Source organism: Gambusia affinis, linkage group LG05 (genome assembly GCF_019740435.1).
Source record: "Gambusia affinis linkage group LG05, SWU_Gaff_1.0, whole genome shotgun sequence".
Taxonomy (NCBI): Eukaryota; Metazoa; Chordata; class Actinopteri; order Cyprinodontiformes; family Poeciliidae; genus Gambusia; species Gambusia affinis.
This window is the reverse complement of record NC_057872.1, coordinates 31,771,583-31,789,573: the sequence shown is the minus strand read 5'-3', so window position 1 is coordinate 31,789,573 and position 17,991 is coordinate 31,771,583. Positions and strand designations below refer to the sequence as shown.

The window sequence follows — 17,991 nt, the reverse complement described above, 5'->3', positions numbered from 1 at the left end:
AACAAATATCTCCAACAAAAATACCTTTACTGTACATTTTAAATAAACTGTTTTGTTGTAGTTGTACGTTTTAGCAGCAGGATGCTAAACAGTGACCAGTCCACCATTTTGGCTGTGAAGTTACGACCCAGGCCCGTTCTGTCCCAACCCTGAACCCTGAACCCTGATGTGACTTTGACTGAGCCACACTTCATAGGGGCCGCAGGGCGCTGAGCATTGGGACAGGGCCTTAATCCTCTGCTGGATCAGCAGGGGTTAATATCAGATTATAGCCACCATGCTAATTTTTCTGAAGAAGCTCCACCTCTCCAGGAAGCGCCACCAGCAGCCATCTTTAACCAGACCTCCCACAGAGGAACACCGCCGTTAGACACACACAGAAACACGCTCAGTAGTTCGCCTGACCTGCTGCCTCCCTGCAGCTGCTGCATCAGAACCACCTCAGGCCCGATTCAGCAGAACCTTCTGCTGTTGGGAATCCAAACAGGTTCTGGAAGTTCAGAAAATGGACTTATTTTGAAACCGCTTCCTTCCTGTGGTTAAGAAATAAACTTCAGTACTCCTCTTCCTTATCTGAGGAAGGATGAAGCTCCTTCTGTCTGCCTGCAACCAGGACCAGGTTCTGGTTCCAACTGGGTTCAGCTTCCTGGGAGGAGGAAGTGATGTGGTGGTGACTTCCTGCCTGTGCAGCCAATCAGCTGATCTTCACTGGCACACAGACAGGAAGTGACATCATGCAAATCAGCTGGTGTGTCCAGGTCTACTTCCTGGGGCTGAGGTTCTGATCCGGTCAAAGTTCGGCTGGCCGAGACCTGGTTCTGCATTCGGAACCGGCCCGACCTGGGAGTAACTTCAGAAACTCGAGGTCCGACCGAACCGGCACATGGAGCAGGAGGAACCATCCGGGTCAGAAAAATCCTGATTCCTGAGGTTTTCATGTTGGTCTTCATTGTTCAAAAGTTTTGAAAAGTTCTGCAGGATCCGTCCATCCTCTGGTCCTGCTGCTGTGTTCCTGGTTCTGCCCAGCAGGGGGAGCTCTTCCTCCCCCATGGAGGTCAGGGCAGCAGCTGCTGATCCGCCCTTCCGGAGTCATCGACTCCCCTCCTTCTCTCTCTCTCAAGCCTCCTCCCTTCGGTCAGTCCAGCAGCTTTTCCTCCTCCGGCACCAGCTCCTCCATCTGCTCCCTCCGCCTGTGGCCGTGCGCGGACCGCACCGCTGAGGAGCCCCGGTGTCTGACCAGTGAACTCACCTGAGAAAGACGGAAGTTTCCTGCAGGATCTTCTCTGGATACTTTGTCAGTTTTTCTGTTGATCACGATGAAAAGAGCCGAGAGCAGCTCAGGTAGGAGCAGGTGTTCAGCGTGTTGTGGAACCGGGCGGTACGGAGCCAAACGACACGCGCCTGGACCGAGGCAGGGAGGATTTCCTGGCTCAGCCCGGGAATGTTCATGAGGTTCAAATTGAACCGGTTCATGTTCACAGTTCACCAACAACAATGGATGTTCTGTTGGGTCAACTCTGGGTTGACCCAACATCGTTGGTTACAGTGTTTTGTTCTTTGCAGGTTCTGATTGACCCGATCTGAACCAAGACGACCCAATACACAGAAATGTTCTGGAGGAAGGAGGCAGGGACTCTTCTGATGGTTCTGCTGGTTCTGTTGGACCTGTCCGGCGGGCGTGAGCCTGGGCGGCCCGGGTTGAGGCGGCGCCACGCCAGGGACCAGGAGAGACGGCGCCCGAGGCAGAACATCACACTGGCGGTTATCCTCCCTCAGAACGCCCGGTACCCCTGGGCCTGGCCTCGGGTTGGACCCGCCGTGGAGCGGGCCGTCAGAACCATCAACTCTGACCCGACCCTGCTGCCCGACCACCGCCTCAGCTACGTCTTCAACAGCAGTGAGGACAGGAACGGGATCTGCTCCGAGTCAGTGGCTTCGCTGGCGGCGGTGGACTTGAAGCTGGCCCGCGACCCGTGGGCGTTCATCGGCCCCGGCTGCTCCTACGCCGCTGCGCCGGTCGGCCTGTTCACCGCCCACTGGGACGTGCCCATGATCACGGCGGGAGCCATGGCCGTGGCGTTCTACAACGGCGTATACCCCTCAATCACCAACACGGGCCCCACCCACAAGAAGCTGGGCCGGTTCGGCCTGCAGGTCTGCCTGGAGTCCGAGTGGAGGGAACACGTGGCGCTGGTGTTCAGCGACCACAAGTATGACGACCGGCCATGCTACTTCGCCATCGAGGGTTTGTATGAGGAGCTGAAGGCGTCCAACATCAGCACCCATCACAGCGTGTTCGAGGAGAAAGAGATCGACTTCGCGCAGATCCTCGCCGACATCCAGAACAGCGGCCGCGGTGAGTCCCACTTCCTGTTCCCACCACAGGTCACATGACCTGAGCCACAGCCAGGTGGTTCCATAGAGGGAGGCCGACCCGGTTCTGCTGTGATCCTGGCCCGGTTCTGCTGTTTTCCAGGTCTGATTCAAAGACCAACAGAACTTTCCCTGGTTTTCCTTCATTCATCCGGTTCTGGAAGCAGAGCCGATGGATCTCTAATTAGTGGCTTTTATTGTGAAGGCTTACAGGAAGTTGTTTGGAATCACCTGAACCATTTCTGTTGATAAACCATCAGCATCATTTTGAACTTTGACCCTACCCTCATATTCGAGCCTTGCGAAGTTCTGTTCTGAATCTGAGCAGAGTTGGTTCTGGTCCAGGTTCTGTTGGATCCATCATCCTGACCATAGGTGAACCGCAGAACCACTGTGACTTCCTGTGAAGGACCCAGGGACGCCCGGAAGGGTGAGGCCTCTGAGCTCTGAGGCCTGAGCTGGTTCTGGTCCGGTTCTGCATCCTGATCCGACCGGCTCCGTAGGCCCATCCCCCCCCTGCTGCTGAGGCAGGAAATGCGATCCAGATCAATGCGTCTGCTGAGTGGAAACATTACAGCTGCAGAGAAGCCGACCCAGCAGGAAGCTGCTGGGTCGGCCCAGTTCCTGGAGAACTGAGCCGTTCCTCTGGAAAGTTCTCCGGGTCCACTTCAGGAACCAACCAGAACACTGCAGTCCGGGTTGAACCGGGTTACAGATGATCAGGAACATTTTTATGTCTGGAAATCAAGAAGCAAAAGAATCATTTTCCCAGCAGAGTGCAGACGCTCCGACCCGAACACCAATCAGCAATCCACATCCGAATCCTCTGTGAGGCTGCGTCCACATGAAGCCGACAGAAACACTTCAGGATTAGAAACACTCTGCAGAACACCAGGATTATCTGCAAGGCGTCCATTCCCAGCTCTAGGAAACGTTGTGGTTCAGAACCGAGTCGATCCCCACAGCTTTTGCTCCAACTCTTCTCTTTCTCGTTTTGGGCAGAATGGAGGTTTTCAATTTAAAGCCAAAAACAACAAATGAAATCTGGATCGATCGTCGCTCTCAGCCGCTCCCGATAACGGCTCCGGTTCGGATGATCCGGATTCACACAGCAGCAGGGATCCCTGAGTCTGATACAAACTTGATGATGGATGCATGGATGGATGGATGGATGGATGGATGATGGATGGATGATGGTTGGATGATGGTTGGATGGATGGTTGGATGGATGGTTGGATGGATGGATGGATGATGGATGGATGGATGGAAGGATGGATGGATGGTTGGATGGATGGTTGGATGGATGGTTGGATGGATGGATGGATGATGGATGGATGATGGTTGGATGGATGATGGATGGATGGATGATGGATGGTTGGATGATGGTTGGATGGATGGATGATGGATGGATGGATGATGGTTGGATGGATGATGGATGGATGGTTGGATGATAGATGGATGATGGTTGGATGATGGATGGATGATGGTTGGATGGATGGTTGGATGGATGATGGATGGATGGATGAATGATGGATGGATGGTTGGATGATAGATGGATGATGGTTGGATGGATGATTGATGGATGATGGATGGATGGATGATGGATGGATGGATGGATGAATGATGGATGATGGATGGATGGATGATGGTTGGATGGATGATGGTTGGGTGATGGATGGATGATGGATGGTTGGATGATAGATGGATGGATGATGGTTGGATTGATGGATGATGGTTGGATGGATGATGGATGGATGGATGGTTGGATGATATATGGATGATGGTTGGATGAATGATGGATGGATGGATGATGGATGGATGATGGTTGGATGGATGATGGTTGGGTGATGGATGGATGATGGATGGATGGATGGTTGGATGATAGATGGATGATGGTTGGATGAATGATGGATGGATGGATGATGGATGGATGATGGTTGGATGGATGATGGATGGATGATGGTTGGATGGATGATAGATGGATGGATGATTGATGATGGATGGATGGATGATGGTTGGATGGATGATGGTTGGATGGATGATGGTTGGATGGATGATGGATGATGGTTGGATGGATGATGGATGGATGGATGATGGTTGGATGATGGTTGGATCGATGATGGATGGTTGGATGATGGTTGGATGGATGATGGATGATGGTTGGATGGATGATGGTTGGATGGATGATGGATGGATGGATGATGGTTGGATGGATGATGGATGGATGGATGATGGTTGGATGGATGATGGATGGATGATGGTTGGATGGATGATGGTTGGATGGATGATGGATGGATGGATGATGGTTGGATGGATGATGGTTGGATGGATGATGGTTGGATGGATGATGGATGGATGATGGTTGGATGGATGATGGATGGATGATGGTTGGATGGATGATAGATGGATGGATGATGGTTGGATGGATGATGGTTGGATGGATGATGGATGGATGGATGATGGATGGATGAGCTGAGAACATGAGAGCAGTGAGAACAATGGGAACTGTGACCAATCCGGGTCTGGACCCGTCCGGTTGTTGGGTTCAACACAGAATCGTTCTCTCCAGTAAAATCCTGACGTTTGTCCTGGTTTTATGTTTTCCATCATGTTTATCTGGAGAAACCTGGAATCTGGCAGCGACAAACGGCTGGACATTTATTAACCCGGGTCAGCGACCCGCCGCTCCGCTGCCGTATCAGATCAGCAGGAATTTCCTGTTAAACACGAGCGGCCTAATTTTACCTCGTCCCTCTCTTCCGTTCCCAAACATGGCCGACCGGGCCGAGAAGAGTTCTGATTGGTTCTGACCCTGAGGAAAGACCCAGGGACCGGTCCGAACTCCTCCATCACCTGGTTACCTGCTGCTGCTCTGGGGCGAGTGTGTGTGTGTCCTGTGTGTGTGTGGCTGCGGCTGACAGCAGAACCTGCTCAGCTGCAGGTATTCCAGAACTTGATTGGTTCTAGAAAATAAACAATCTGGTTTCAGCTCCATGAGGCCTTGAACACATCTAGATCTAAACATCTATAGATGTATTTACAGACGATCTGTTAATTCCCCGGTGTATGTTCTTGATAATCGATAATCAGAGCAGCAACTGTTGATCTTGGTTGGATCAATAGGTCCTGAACCAGATGGTTCTGGTTCTGGTCGGTTAAGGCTCCGTGTCAGCAGCTTCCTCCTTCTCCTCTTCCTCCTCCAGTGATGTTCGTCTGCTGCTCCGCTGACGTCTTCAGGAAGCTGCTGGTCCACTTCTGGCGGGCCGACCTTCCTCACCAAGAGTACGTCTTCCTCTTCATCGACCTGTTCGCCGACAGCCTGAGATCCGGAAGCCGGTCGCCGTGGCAACGAGGCGACGAAGACGATGCTGCAGCCAAGGAGGCCTTCCAGGTGACAGCTGCTCTCCACCAATCGGCAGCAGGCCGGGCCTCCACCTGACCAGAGGAAGCAGGAAACGTTCTCCTGCCGGCGGCCAGTCAGAACCGGGTCGGAACCGGGCCGGTTGGAACCAGCTGAACCTGGAACCAAGAAAACATGGACTGTTCTGGTCCAGTTCGTGCAGTTCCAACCATCCATCATCCATCCAACCATCATCCATCCATCCATCATCCATCCATCATCCATCCATCCATCATCCATCCATCATCCAATCATCATCCGACCATCCATCCATCCATCCATCATCCGACCATCCATCCAACCATCCATCATCCATCCAACCATCATCCATCCATCCATCATCCATCCATCATCCATCCATCCATCCATCCATCCATCCATCCATCATCCAACCATCATCCGACCATCCATCATCCATCCATCCATCCATCATCCAACCATCATCCATCCATCATCCGACCATCCATCCAACCATCATCCATCCATCCATCCAACCATCATCCAACTATCATCCATCCAACCATCATCCAACCATCATCCATCCATCCAACCATCATCCAACCATCATCTATCCATCCATCCATCATCCATCCAACCATCATCCATCCATCATCCAACCATCATCTAACCATCATCCATCCATCCATCCATCCATCATCCAACCATCATCCATCCATCCATCCATCATCCATCCATCCATCATCCATCCAACCATCCATCCATCTATCATCCATCCATCATCCATCCATCCATCATCCATCCAACCATCCATCCATCAATCATCCGACCATCATCCAACCATCCATCCATCTAACCATCATCCAACCATCATCCATCCATCCATCCATCATCCATCCAACCATCATCCATCCATCATCCAACCATCATCCATCCATCATCCAACATCATCTAACCATCATCCATCCATCCATCATCCATCCAACCATCATCCATCCAACCATCCATCCATCTATCATCCAGCCAACCATCATCCATCCATCATCCATCCAACCATCATCCATCCAACCATCCATCCATCATCCAACCAACCATCATCCAACCATCTTCCATCCATCATCCGACCATCATCCAACCATCATCCATCCATCCATCCATTAACCATCCATCCATCAATCATTCATCCTAACTGTCTCTTCCTCTCCTCAGGTTGTGAAGTTTCTGACCTATCAGGAGCCTCAGAGCTCCGCCTACCAGCAGTTTGTCTCCAACCTCAAGATGGATGCCAGGAACTGGTTTAACTACAGCATGGACGACTCTCTGGTACTGATTGGATGGATGATGGATGGCTGGATGATGATGGATGATGGATGGATTCATTGGATGCTAATGGATGAAGCATCTGATCCTCACTCTGACTCCGGTTCTGTTGGATCCGATCAGAACCAGCAAAGGCTTTCTGCTTGGTGGTCTTGGTTGCCATGGAGACAGTTCATAGGTGTCATCAATCAGCATGGCCTCTTGCTGCTCTAATTGGACAGATATGGAGGAAGTGACGTAATTAGGTTCCAACTTAATGTGTCTGAGCCGATGATGCCATCGATCAAATGGTGACGGACACGGCGACCACCGCCGATGATGTCATCCGCAGTTTTGGAGATGATCCATGAGGAACGCTGCATCCTGCTCCTGATCCAGGCGTCCTGCTGTGTTTCCTTGCTGCTGGCTCTAACAGTCACAGCAGCTGCGGTTGCAGGTCGTTAATCAGCAGCAGAGGGTTAGCTAATGCAGTTAGCTAATGCGGTTAGCTAATGCGGTTAGCTGCAGAGAAACGTGATCCTTCAGGACAGCAGCAGCCAACAGTCTTCAGGAAGCTGAAAGCTGCTGCTGCTGAAGTAGACAGAGGTTCTGATGGTTCTGGGGGCGGAACCGCTTTCCGACTGGTGGTCATAGCAACACTTTCTGCTCCCGTCTGATTGGCTGGGTCGCTGTGTAACCGGATTTTAGCTCCAAAAGCAACAATCCCTGAAATCCAGGCGGCTACTATCTGGATCTCTATAAAACCCACAAACAGAACCGTTTTTGGGTCGGTTGGTGGTTCTGGATCCTAGATGAACCCGGCTGCAGCCACCATGACTCATCAGGAACCAGAACCTAGATGGGTCCCATCTCCCAGTTTCCTCTTCCTGAATGAATCGTCCAACATGGCTCCGGCAGGAATAACAATCCTAGTATTGGGTGTCCGGAACCGGGACCGGGTCAGGACTGACTTCCTGTTCCTGTTTTACAGATGAACATCATCGCCGCAGGGTTTTATGACGGCCTCATGATTTACGCCCGCGCTCTGAATGAAACTATGGCGGCTTCAGGGGCCAGACCGCCGGGGAGAAACATCACCGCCAAGATGTGGAACCGAACCTTTACTGGTGCGTGACCAGAGATTCCCGATTGATTCCTGATCGATTCATATCCGATTCCTGCCTGATCTTCTTTCAGTGTCAGAGGTCAGAGGTCAGGAAGGTCACCACTCTGTGGTGCAGGTAGAAAACTGCTGGGTCTGTCATCTACCCTCTGGATGCGTTGTTCCAGCCGAAGCAGTCTGGTGTTCCTCAGGGCTCTGTCCTCGGCACACTGGGATTCTATGGAACTTGTTGTTTGGGAGTCTGCAGGTTGTTCTCAGATCCAAACAGCTGATTTAGCTCTGGGTCTGAGAACAAACCATCCAGGTTCTGCTGTTGGATAATCAAAATGCACCTCATCTGTCTCTTATTGTGAAAGGTTTGGCTCAGATTTTGCATTTCCTGTGCATGTTGTTTGCTTCCTGTTTGGGTTATCACCATCTTCATCACGCTCCTGGCTTGGTTCAAGCTGCAGTTGCTGCAGTTGCTCCACCTGTCACTGCTCATAACGTTCTGCCTGATTCATTGAGCACAGTGGTCCGTCCACTAAAACCTTCCTGCCAGAACCAACCTGGTTTTGCTGTTGGTTCTGATCCGAAACAGCTGATCAGAGCAACGCTGGTAAAAACACTAAAGGGTTAATAGAGCAGCCATGCTGATTTTCTGGAGGCGGAGTTTCAGAATTTGAAGGAGTTAAAACAGGAAGTCAAAGTTCTTTACAAAGTTACTGTGGAACCAAGCGACTGGAAAGCGTGATACTGGCCCTTTAATGGTTTCTGTCTGAGGAAACCAGCAGCATCGAGTCGTTGACTCCTTCAAACCAAGCATGCATGAGGCGACCATGGAGAGGAAAAAACAATTTAACAGGAAGAAACCTGCAGCAGAATCAGAACCGGGCTCAGCACCAGCAGCTGTCTGGAGGTTTGAGAAGGTAGAGCAGAAGAACTGATGTGGGATTATTTTCTATGTTCATTAAACTAAAAAACAAACAGCAGGAGAGAAAACACCATCAGGTGATGGCAGCATCATGTCAGCTGATGCCCCTCCTTCAGGAAGAAGTCAGCCAATCAGAAGGCCAGACCAGGTGGAGCGTCTGAAAGGTAACTGAGGAACAAAAACAGCTGAAGTAAGAGCAGAGAACTGGAGAACGTCAGTTTGACCTCCTGTAGCATCATGACTACACAGACCGCTCCGCATGACCCCGCAGTCCAGTCGCAGCTTCCCAGGTTCTCCATGATGAGCTGCTCCAGAACTGGGTCCTGGTTCTGGTCGATTGGATCCAAATGGACTGGGAGCATCAGAGGTCAGATGGAGCTGGAGACGATGACCCATCAGAACCCGACCCATTTCTGGGTTCTGTTGGTGTTTCTTCCTCTGTGGTTCTGGTTCTGACTCAGAACCGATCAAGAGACTGGACCCCAGGTGAGTCCAGGTGAGCTCCGCCCCCGGCTGACCTTTACATGACCTTGTTTTTTTCTCTTCATTCCTGGAAAGCAGCGCATCACTTCCAGGAACACCTGGACCTCATGGGGCCGTTTACCTGAGACCAGGTGACTCCAGACTCAACATGGACTTTGGTCCTGCGGCTCACAGAAACACCGAGCATTATGGGAAATAAACTGAAATCAATTTGGTCATTTATCTATGAGAAAACATGAAGGTTAATAAAGTTACAGTTAGTTTATTCAGATAATTAATTTCAACTTTAATTCACTCCATATATAATCTTTTTATATACTCAGAAAGCATGTTATTGTTTGCGTCTGGAGGGTGAGAAGACGATTGTTTTCCTGCTGCGGTGAACCGCTGGGCAAATGGAACCTGCAGACGGACGGATTCGTTCTCTCGGTCTGCAGCAACAAGCTTCATGTTTCAAAATTCAACATCCAAAAACACTTAAACGTTTCCCAGAATATTCAGACCGTTTAATGTTTTCAGACTTCATATTTATTTTGCAATTATTAATAAGTGATCACTGTGGTAGATAAGCTACCGCTGCCATTAGCCATGCTAACTGAGCGGTGGCTGATTGGCTGATTTCAACACCTGTTTAGGTTGGTGTTTAGATCACGTAAACAAATTTCACATCACATCTCCATGTTAGAATGAACCACTTTCCTCTCCCTTGCTATTGTTTTTACTTATTTAAGATTTAGCGCCTTATGTTGACAACAGCTAAAACCAATGCTAGTCGTTAGCGAGCAGCCATCTTCCTGCTGCTCTCCAGCCGGTTCCAGTCATCTGCAACGGGTCAAAATGACTTATAAAGTATTATAAATAATTTTCAAATCTTAATCCAAATTATTCCATAATTTTACTCGCAGCACCATAAAACTTGTTTGTTTTAAATTAGTACGCAGTTTTACTTTTGAAAGTCAAATTTGGGAATTATCAATTATGGACTAATTGGTAATATTCTCTTGCCAATATTTATTAGTCTAAATAGCTAGACTAATAAATAATTAGTCATAGGAATAAATCCTTCTATTGTTTACTTGTACAATCTTTTCTATCCTGCAGAACGTTCTGTTTGATGGCATGGCTGAACAGAACAGTTCTGGTTCGGTCCAAAAGAGGTTGTTTTAGTTTCTGCTCGGACATTTATCTCCATCTTCATTCTCCACTCAATTTCCATACTTTATCGTCTTTGAAGCCGTTCCATCCAAAGTTAATCCACTTTTCAGGTACTTGTTTTGCAGAAACATACTTTCATCACATAAATAAATTTCACAGTTTATTTAACCAACTGAAGTAAAATGTCCAATCTCTTTAACTAGCTGGGAGCTAACTGTGTAGCTCGGAGCTAGATACCCTTGGGGATAGCTAAATATTTAGCTCCAACGAAATAGCTACAATAAGTTTCACACTACATATTTAATTAGCAAGGTAAATATTTATTTTGAACCTTAATATTCTTAATATTTAGTCGGTACTTTTAGTAATGACTGAACAAAAAGGAGACAATATGACTGAAAAACGAACCTCCATTTTCCCTCGTATGACGGGCTAAATGACCAAATTACTGGAGTTTTGACTGTGTAACTTTACCAACGGCAGTCCGAACCCGTCCTGGTGACTCTACTGGGTCCGGTCTTGGGTTGTGTCAGCGTGGTTCGGATCAACAGCTCTACAACTCTGAGAAAACTTCGGGCCGGTTCTGCTGCTTGGATCGCTGCAGCTTGGCCTCTGCTGCCCCCTGCAGGCTCTCAGGTGAGCTGCATCGGTCTGATCCCTGAGGAACACCAAGATCCACCTGATGGTTCTGGACGGTCCTGGGCGTTGTGTACTGAACCAGAAGTTAGGTGTTCTGGTTCTTACTCGGCCCGGAATAAATTGAGTGTTAGGAAAAAATCCCAGCTGCCTGGAAGCAGAGAAAAAAACGGGTCCAGAAGGTTCCATCCAGAACCTGGTGGTTCTGACCGTTTGGCCTCTGCAGCAGGAGGGAAACCAGTTCAGCATGAACAGTGATCCTGGTCCAGAACTGGACCGGAACCAATCCAGGATGTTTTTGTTTTATCTCGGGCTGCACAGTGGAGCAGTTGGTAGAGCTGTTGCCTTGCAGCAAGAAGGTCTTGGGTTTGATTCCCAGCCCAGAGTCTGTCTGTATGTTCTCCCTGTCCATGGTGGGTTCTTTCCGGGTTCTCCAGCTTCCTCCCACAGTCCAAAACCACGACTAATATATCCTGTTGCCATGGCGACCTGCAGTCTTGCTTCTGATGGACCCAGTAATCAGCTGTAATTAACCGGAGACAACTCCTGTCTGAGTCAAGCAGCAGAATATACCAGAAACAATTTGGAGGTTCTTCCTTCAGAACCAGAACCTATTATCAGCTCTGTAAAGACATTATTATTATTCTGATTGCTCCAGCTGGGTCCAGTTTATCGACCCGGAACAATTCAGCATTTTCGTGGCAGAGCAGAGAGCAGTAATGACCCGCTTGGATCCAGACCAGATTAATCAATGATCCATTGGTAATCTGCTCTGGATTTAAAGGATCTCAGGGTTTTGGGTTTTCAGTTTGGTCCAGAGCTGTGGTGCTTAGAAGCTGACTGCTGCTTCTCAATGTTTGGTTCTGGTTCTGGATGCAGAGCAGAACCAAGTGACTGTAGTGGTCCGGTTGAGTTGGACCTGCCGGTTCCAGAACCTGACCTGCGGTTCTGTCCGTCCCCAGGTGTGGCAGGTCCGGTCCAGTTGGACGTAAACGGGGACCGGGAGATGGACTACGCCCTGTGGGACTGGGACTCCAACCGCAGCGCCTACCGGGTACAGAACCAGAACCCTTCAACAGAACTGCACTCTTTCCAGCTCTGACCCGGTTCTGTTCCCCTACAGGTGGTTCTGACCTACCGCAGCTCAGAGCAGAACCTGACCAAGGTACCCGGGTCGGCCCGGTTCTGGCTGGGCGGAACCAGGCCTCTGGACGTTCCCTTCTGCGGCCTGAAGAGCGACAACCCAAAGTGCCTCACAAGTCAGTGGACAGGGCCGAGACTGGATCAGAACCCGGGTCCAAACTGGGTCCAAACGCAACCAGAACAGAACCAGAACAGAACTCACTGACCTGTATTCCACCGGTCCAACATCTGGCTCTGTCAGAACCAGAGGTTCTCCAGACCTGAGTTCTGACCCGGGACCTGGTTCTGGTCCGTTTGGAATGGTCTGGATCAGAACCTGAACTGGGAATGTGTTTCATCCCACAGGAACCATCACCGTCCACCAGATGGCATCCATCCTGGTCTGCTTCCTCATCACCATGACGACCGCTGTGGCCATCTTCATCTACAGGTCAGAGGTCACCTTCACTGAGCAGAACCAGAACCGGATTGTTTCATCGTTCAAAACTAGCTCCTCTTAAACCAGTTTCAAACTGGTTCTGATGGCGGGTTTAAGGACATTGTCCAGGTTCTGGTTGATGATGGGTCACAGGATTTATTTGGACCTGTAAAGTTCTGGACCAGCTGGACTCTTTGGTTCTGGTCCAGGTTTAACTGCTTTCCAGGTTTTGGATCCTACATAACCCAGTTTGAGTCCAGACGAGTCAGGGTTGGTTCTTGATTTGGACCGGTTCCATGTTTGGTTCTATTTCGGTCTGGTTCAGGTTTGGTTCTCACTGAACTGATCCGACCTTGCAGAAACCCGGCTCTACCTGGGTTAGCTGATTCAAACTGGTTTCAACCAGGGTTAACTCCAGAACCCTCTGCGGTTCTGACCCGTGGTTCCGACCCGGTTCTGGTTCTGCAGGAGGCTGAGGCTGGAGCGGGAGCTGGCGGCTCAGCTATGGCGAATCTCATGGGAAGATCTGCACATGAGCAGCATGGAGAAGGTTCTGCGGAGCGGCAGCCGGGTCACCCTGTCTCTGGTGAGCTCCGGAACCGTCGCCCAGTCAGCAGAACAGGAAGTTCACCGTCATTCCACTTCCTCCTAATGAGCTCTTTGCTCCATAGAGAGGCTCCAACTACGGATCTCTGATGACCGGAGACGGAAACCTGCAGGTGTTCGCCAAGACTGGCTACTGCAAGGTGAGTCTGGCCAGGTGAGAGGAGGGTGGCCTTCATCATCCTCGCCATTCCCTCAGCGCTCCTTTGGTGTTCCCTCAGTGTTCTCGTCTGTTCTCCCTTGCAGGGGAACATCGTGGCAATCAAATACTCCAACAGGAAGCGGATTGAGCTGAACAGGAAGGTTCTTTTTGAACTTAAACATGTGAGTCTGTCCAGATCATCTGAAGATGTTCCCTAATGGCAGTTCTGGTTCTGTTGGACCTAGAGAACTGAACTGACTCAGATATGTTTCTGTTCAGATGAGAGACGTCCAAAATGAACACCTGACCCGGTTCATCGGGGCGTGCATCGACCCACCGAACATCTGTATCGTCACCGAGTACTGTCCCAGAGGCAGCCTGCAGGTACGCGCACTTGGCCGTCCCCCTGTCCCAACATGTCCTCACTAACTAAAGCCGCCTTTAAAGGAATGCGAATATTATTTAACTTTTCAAGGTCACATGTCCCCCACACAGGACATCCTGGAGAACGACAGCATAAACCTGGACTGGATGTTCAAGTATTCGCTCATCAACGACATTGTGAAAGTGAGCCTCTTCCTGTGTACCGCCTGGTCTCCAGGTGGGACAAACACTCAGTCCCCATCTTTGTCCTCAGGGAATGGTTTTCCTTCACAACAGTGTCATCGTCTCTCACGGTAAACTCAAGTCGTCTAACTGTGTCGTGGACAAACGCTTTGTCCTCAAGATCACCGATTATGGCCTGACCAGCTTCCGATCTGACCCGGACTGCGGCAGCGATGCTCACGCCTACTACGCCCGTGAGTCCTCCGTCTTCTTCGTCACTACCGATGGCTATAGAAAGGGCACGGGGCAAACCTCGCCAAAATAAAAGACGAGCTGACCTTTCTCTGGGTTTTGTGCAGACAAGCTGTGGGTGGCTCCAGAGCTGCTCCGGATGGAATCTCCGCCTCCTCAGGGAACGCAGAAAGGAGACGTGTACAGCTTCGGGATCATCCTGCAGGAGGTGGCGCTGCGCCGAGGAGCCTTCTACCTGGAGGGGGCGCTGCTGAGTCCTAAAGGTAAACCACAGCTTTACCTTTGGGTCCGCAGGGTCCCGCTTCATTCCGGATCCAGGCGTCTCCTGAGCATCCCGATGTCCCAGCAGAGATCGTGGACCGGGTGATTTTGGGTGAGTGGCCCTGCCTGCGACCCACCGTCGACCCGGAGGACCATCGAGAGAGTCCGAGTCCCAACGAGTCCAAACCCGAGCTGGGCCAGCTGATGCAGCGCTGCTGGACCGAGGAGCCAACCGAGAGACCCGACTTCAACCACATCCGGCTGCTGCTGCGCAAGCATGGCACGTAAGCACCGAGACACGGGCCGGGTCAGAGGGGTGGAGTCTCCTTGTTTGCCAGCAGTGAGTTCTGATACCAGAGAGCCGAGCTGCTCTGGATCAGAACCTTCTGAAACCTTCTCTCTGGAGCCCTGTTTACGTCAATAACAGTAGAAATAAAGTGCTGCCCTCTGCTGTTGGTTCTAAGGAAATAAAAAAATTATCACATTCTTTCAAAGTTGTCTGATAAACATCTACTATAGAGAAATTTCTTGTTAAATTAAACAAAAGTTTATTAAAGTGATCGGACAGAGCAAAGTAGATTTACAATTTTCTGCTTCCAGAGAGTCCAGGAACAACATCCTGGACAACCTGCTGTCCCGCATGGAGCAATACGCCAACAACCTGGAGGAGCTGGTGGAGGAGCGCACCCAGGCCTACCATGAGGAGAAACGCAAGGCAGAGGCCCTGCTCTACCAGATACTGCCACAGTGGGCACTAAAGTACTACTACAGTCAACACTGTAGTAGTACCACAGTCAGTACTGACCCAGTTGTTGTTGTCTGCAGCTCGGTGGCAGAGCAGCTGAAGCGCGGAGAGACGGTTCAAGCTGAAGCCTTCGACTCGGTCACAATCTACTTCAGTGACATCGTTGGTTTCACCGCCCTGTCTGCAGAAAGCTCCCCCATGGAGGTCCACAGCACCTGAACCTTATGCTACCTGAGAGCAAAGGCTGCAAACTCTGGGGAACTGTTAGCCTAGCTTACATTAGCTAAGGAAAAATGATGGAACATTTAACCTAGCCAAGCATAAACATTGTTAGAAAAAGAAAACTATTAGTTTAAACACAGGCAGCAGAGGGAAGCTGTTAGCTTAGCTTAAATACAGGAAGCAGAGGTAAGCTGTTAGCTTAGCTTAAACACAGGAATCTGTTAGCTTAGCTTAAATACAGGAAGCAGAGGTAAGCTGTTAGCTTAGCTTAAACACAGAAATCTGTTAGTTTAGCTTAAACACAAGAAGCAGAGGGAAGCTGTTAGCTTAGCTTAAACACAAGAAGCAGAGGGAAGCCTTGCAGCTGTGAACAGCTCCCCCTGTCTGCGGCTGGAGCAGCTGAACTATGCCTCCAGTCTTTCTTCCATGTTTAGTCTGAATCTAAACCCTGAGGTCTGTGTTTCTGCAGGTCGTGACTCTCCTCAACGATCTGTACACCTGCTTTGATGCCATCATTGACAACTTTGATGTTTATAAGGTGAAAATGCTTGGTGTTTGGGTCAGAACAGGCTGAAATAGCTGGGATCAGAATCGGTGGATCTGAACGATAATTTCCTGCCACAATAAAGAAAAAAACTGAAGCAGCAGACTTTCTGTCCCGCTAACAGTGCCGTTGTCCTGCGGCGCCCCCAGGTGGAGACCATCGGTGACGCCTACATGGTGGTCTCTGGACTACCGGTGAGAAACGGGAAGCGGCACGGCCGGGAGATCGCCCGCATGGCGCTCGCCCTGCTGGCCGCCGTCCGAACCTTCAGGATCCGCCACCGGCCGGAGCGGCAGCTGGAGCTGAGGATCGGGATTCACAGCGGTGAGGATTTGGACCGGCGTTGGGGATGGAGAACCTGATCCTGGACGGACCGCTGGAGTTTCCCACAGGGACCAGAAGACGCTTCTGTTCATGGCCCAGACCGGCTCTGATCCGCCTCTGTCTGCAGGTCCGGTGTGTGCCGGAGTGGTGGGTCTGAAGATGCCACGCTACTGCCTGTTCGGCGACACCGTCAACACATCTTCACGGATGGAGTCCACCGGGGAAGGTGAGCCATATCTTGACACACCTGAGATTGGACTGGAGTGGTACCGTCCCCTGCTGGCCCAACAGAAGGTCCTCCAAGGTGGACCGGAACCGGTAGCAGGTGTTTACAGCCATCTGTGTTTGTATCCGCAGCGCTGAAGATTCACGTGTCTGCAGCGACCCGCGACGTCCTGATGGAGTTCAACTGCTTCCAGCTGGAGCGCCGAGGGTCCGTCGACGTCAAGGGGAAGGGAACCATGACCACCTATTGGCTGCTGGGGGAGAGCGGCAGCCAATGAGGACGCAGCGGTGACAGAGGGAGCGGAGGATGGTTGTTTCCTGCCGATGGAGGGTCGGTCTGGTTCTGGTCAAATCCAGAACTTTAGGAGAACCGGAGTCGGATGGATGGAGGAGAAACACCCCCATCACCCGAAGGAGGAAAACAGACCGAACCAGGACCTTTCTGCAGAGCCTGACCAGGAATCCATATTTCCCTGGCCCAATTCTGTCTCCTGACCTGGTTTCTAGTTCCAGCAGCAGATGATCTTCCTGCTCCCCATCAGAACCGAGATTCTGCTGGTTCTGATGACCCGGTGTTTCTTGAAGATGGAGCTCTCTGCCACCTCCTGGTGGTCGCACGACAGAAATGACCTGGGGACGGGCGGCCACAGGGGGCAGCAGAGAGCTAGGATGGACCGGTTCTGTTCAGGCTTTTAGAACCCACCTGTGTCTCCATGTAGAACCAGCTACAGAACCAGACCAAAACCTGCTTGGCAGTTATTCTCCTAATATTAGATGCGTTTCAGACGGGTTCTGACCCAGCAGGTCCGAAAGGTTCCTGTTGTTCCACCTGTTTCAGGAAGTTTAGAATAAATTGTAAAAAAAAAGAATAAAAATATAAAGAAAAATATAAAATAGATCAAATAAATTCTTGTGTTGGACTGCATTGATCCGGTCCTGTTTGGACCTCCATAGCCGAGTCATCTGGTCCATCAGAACCACCACTCAAATTCTAACCGGGTCACAGGAAGCTGGACTTTCCACGACCCAATTTTCATCCCAGTAGTTTTTCTAGTTTTTCCACAATCCCAGAGACTGGACCCGAGTTAGAGAACCTGGTTCCAACAGAACCAATAGAACCGGGTCAGCGAGTTCTACTGATCCGGTTCCGTAGAACTCGCTGTCAGAGGTTGAAGCACCCGTTCTTGAGGTGCTTCTGATAGGAGGAGGATTTAGATCAGCGGTGG

At 50.5% G+C, this 17,991-nt stretch overlaps 1 protein-coding gene across 6 annotated transcripts; it reads left to right on the top strand.

Moving 5' to 3' along the window:
• The first annotated feature begins 59 nt into the window (after positions 1–59).
• Positions 60–17,917, top strand: LOC122830881 (atrial natriuretic peptide receptor 1-like). Of its 6 annotated transcripts, XM_044116625.1 has the most exons (22): positions 60–1,341; positions 1,564–2,356; positions 5,577–5,764; positions 6,941–7,054; positions 8,022–8,157; positions 12,303–12,394; positions 12,464–12,599; positions 12,829–12,913; positions 13,370–13,487; positions 13,573–13,647; positions 13,751–13,828; positions 13,926–14,030; positions 14,142–14,213; positions 14,284–14,446; positions 14,552–14,707; positions 14,794–14,989; positions 15,306–15,452; positions 15,531–15,654; positions 16,142–16,210; positions 16,366–16,540; positions 16,668–16,766; positions 16,898–17,917. In XM_044116625.1, the coding sequence occupies exons 2-22, from the start codon at positions 1,609–1,611 to the stop codon at positions 17,041–17,043; spliced, it is 3,222 nt and encodes a 1,073-aa protein (XP_043972560.1). In that variant the 5' UTR covers positions 60–1,341; positions 1,564–1,608; the 3' UTR covers positions 17,044–17,917. The 6 variants fall into 6 exon arrangements, 5 of the variants coding, with proteins under 5 accessions (XP_043972560.1, XP_043972559.1, XP_043972558.1 ...); XM_044116624.1 differs by having other exon boundaries at positions 14,552–14,652; positions 14,739–14,989; positions 15,306–15,654; XM_044116623.1 differs by having other exon boundaries at positions 15,306–15,654.
• Positions 17,918–17,991: the final 74 nt, after the last annotated feature.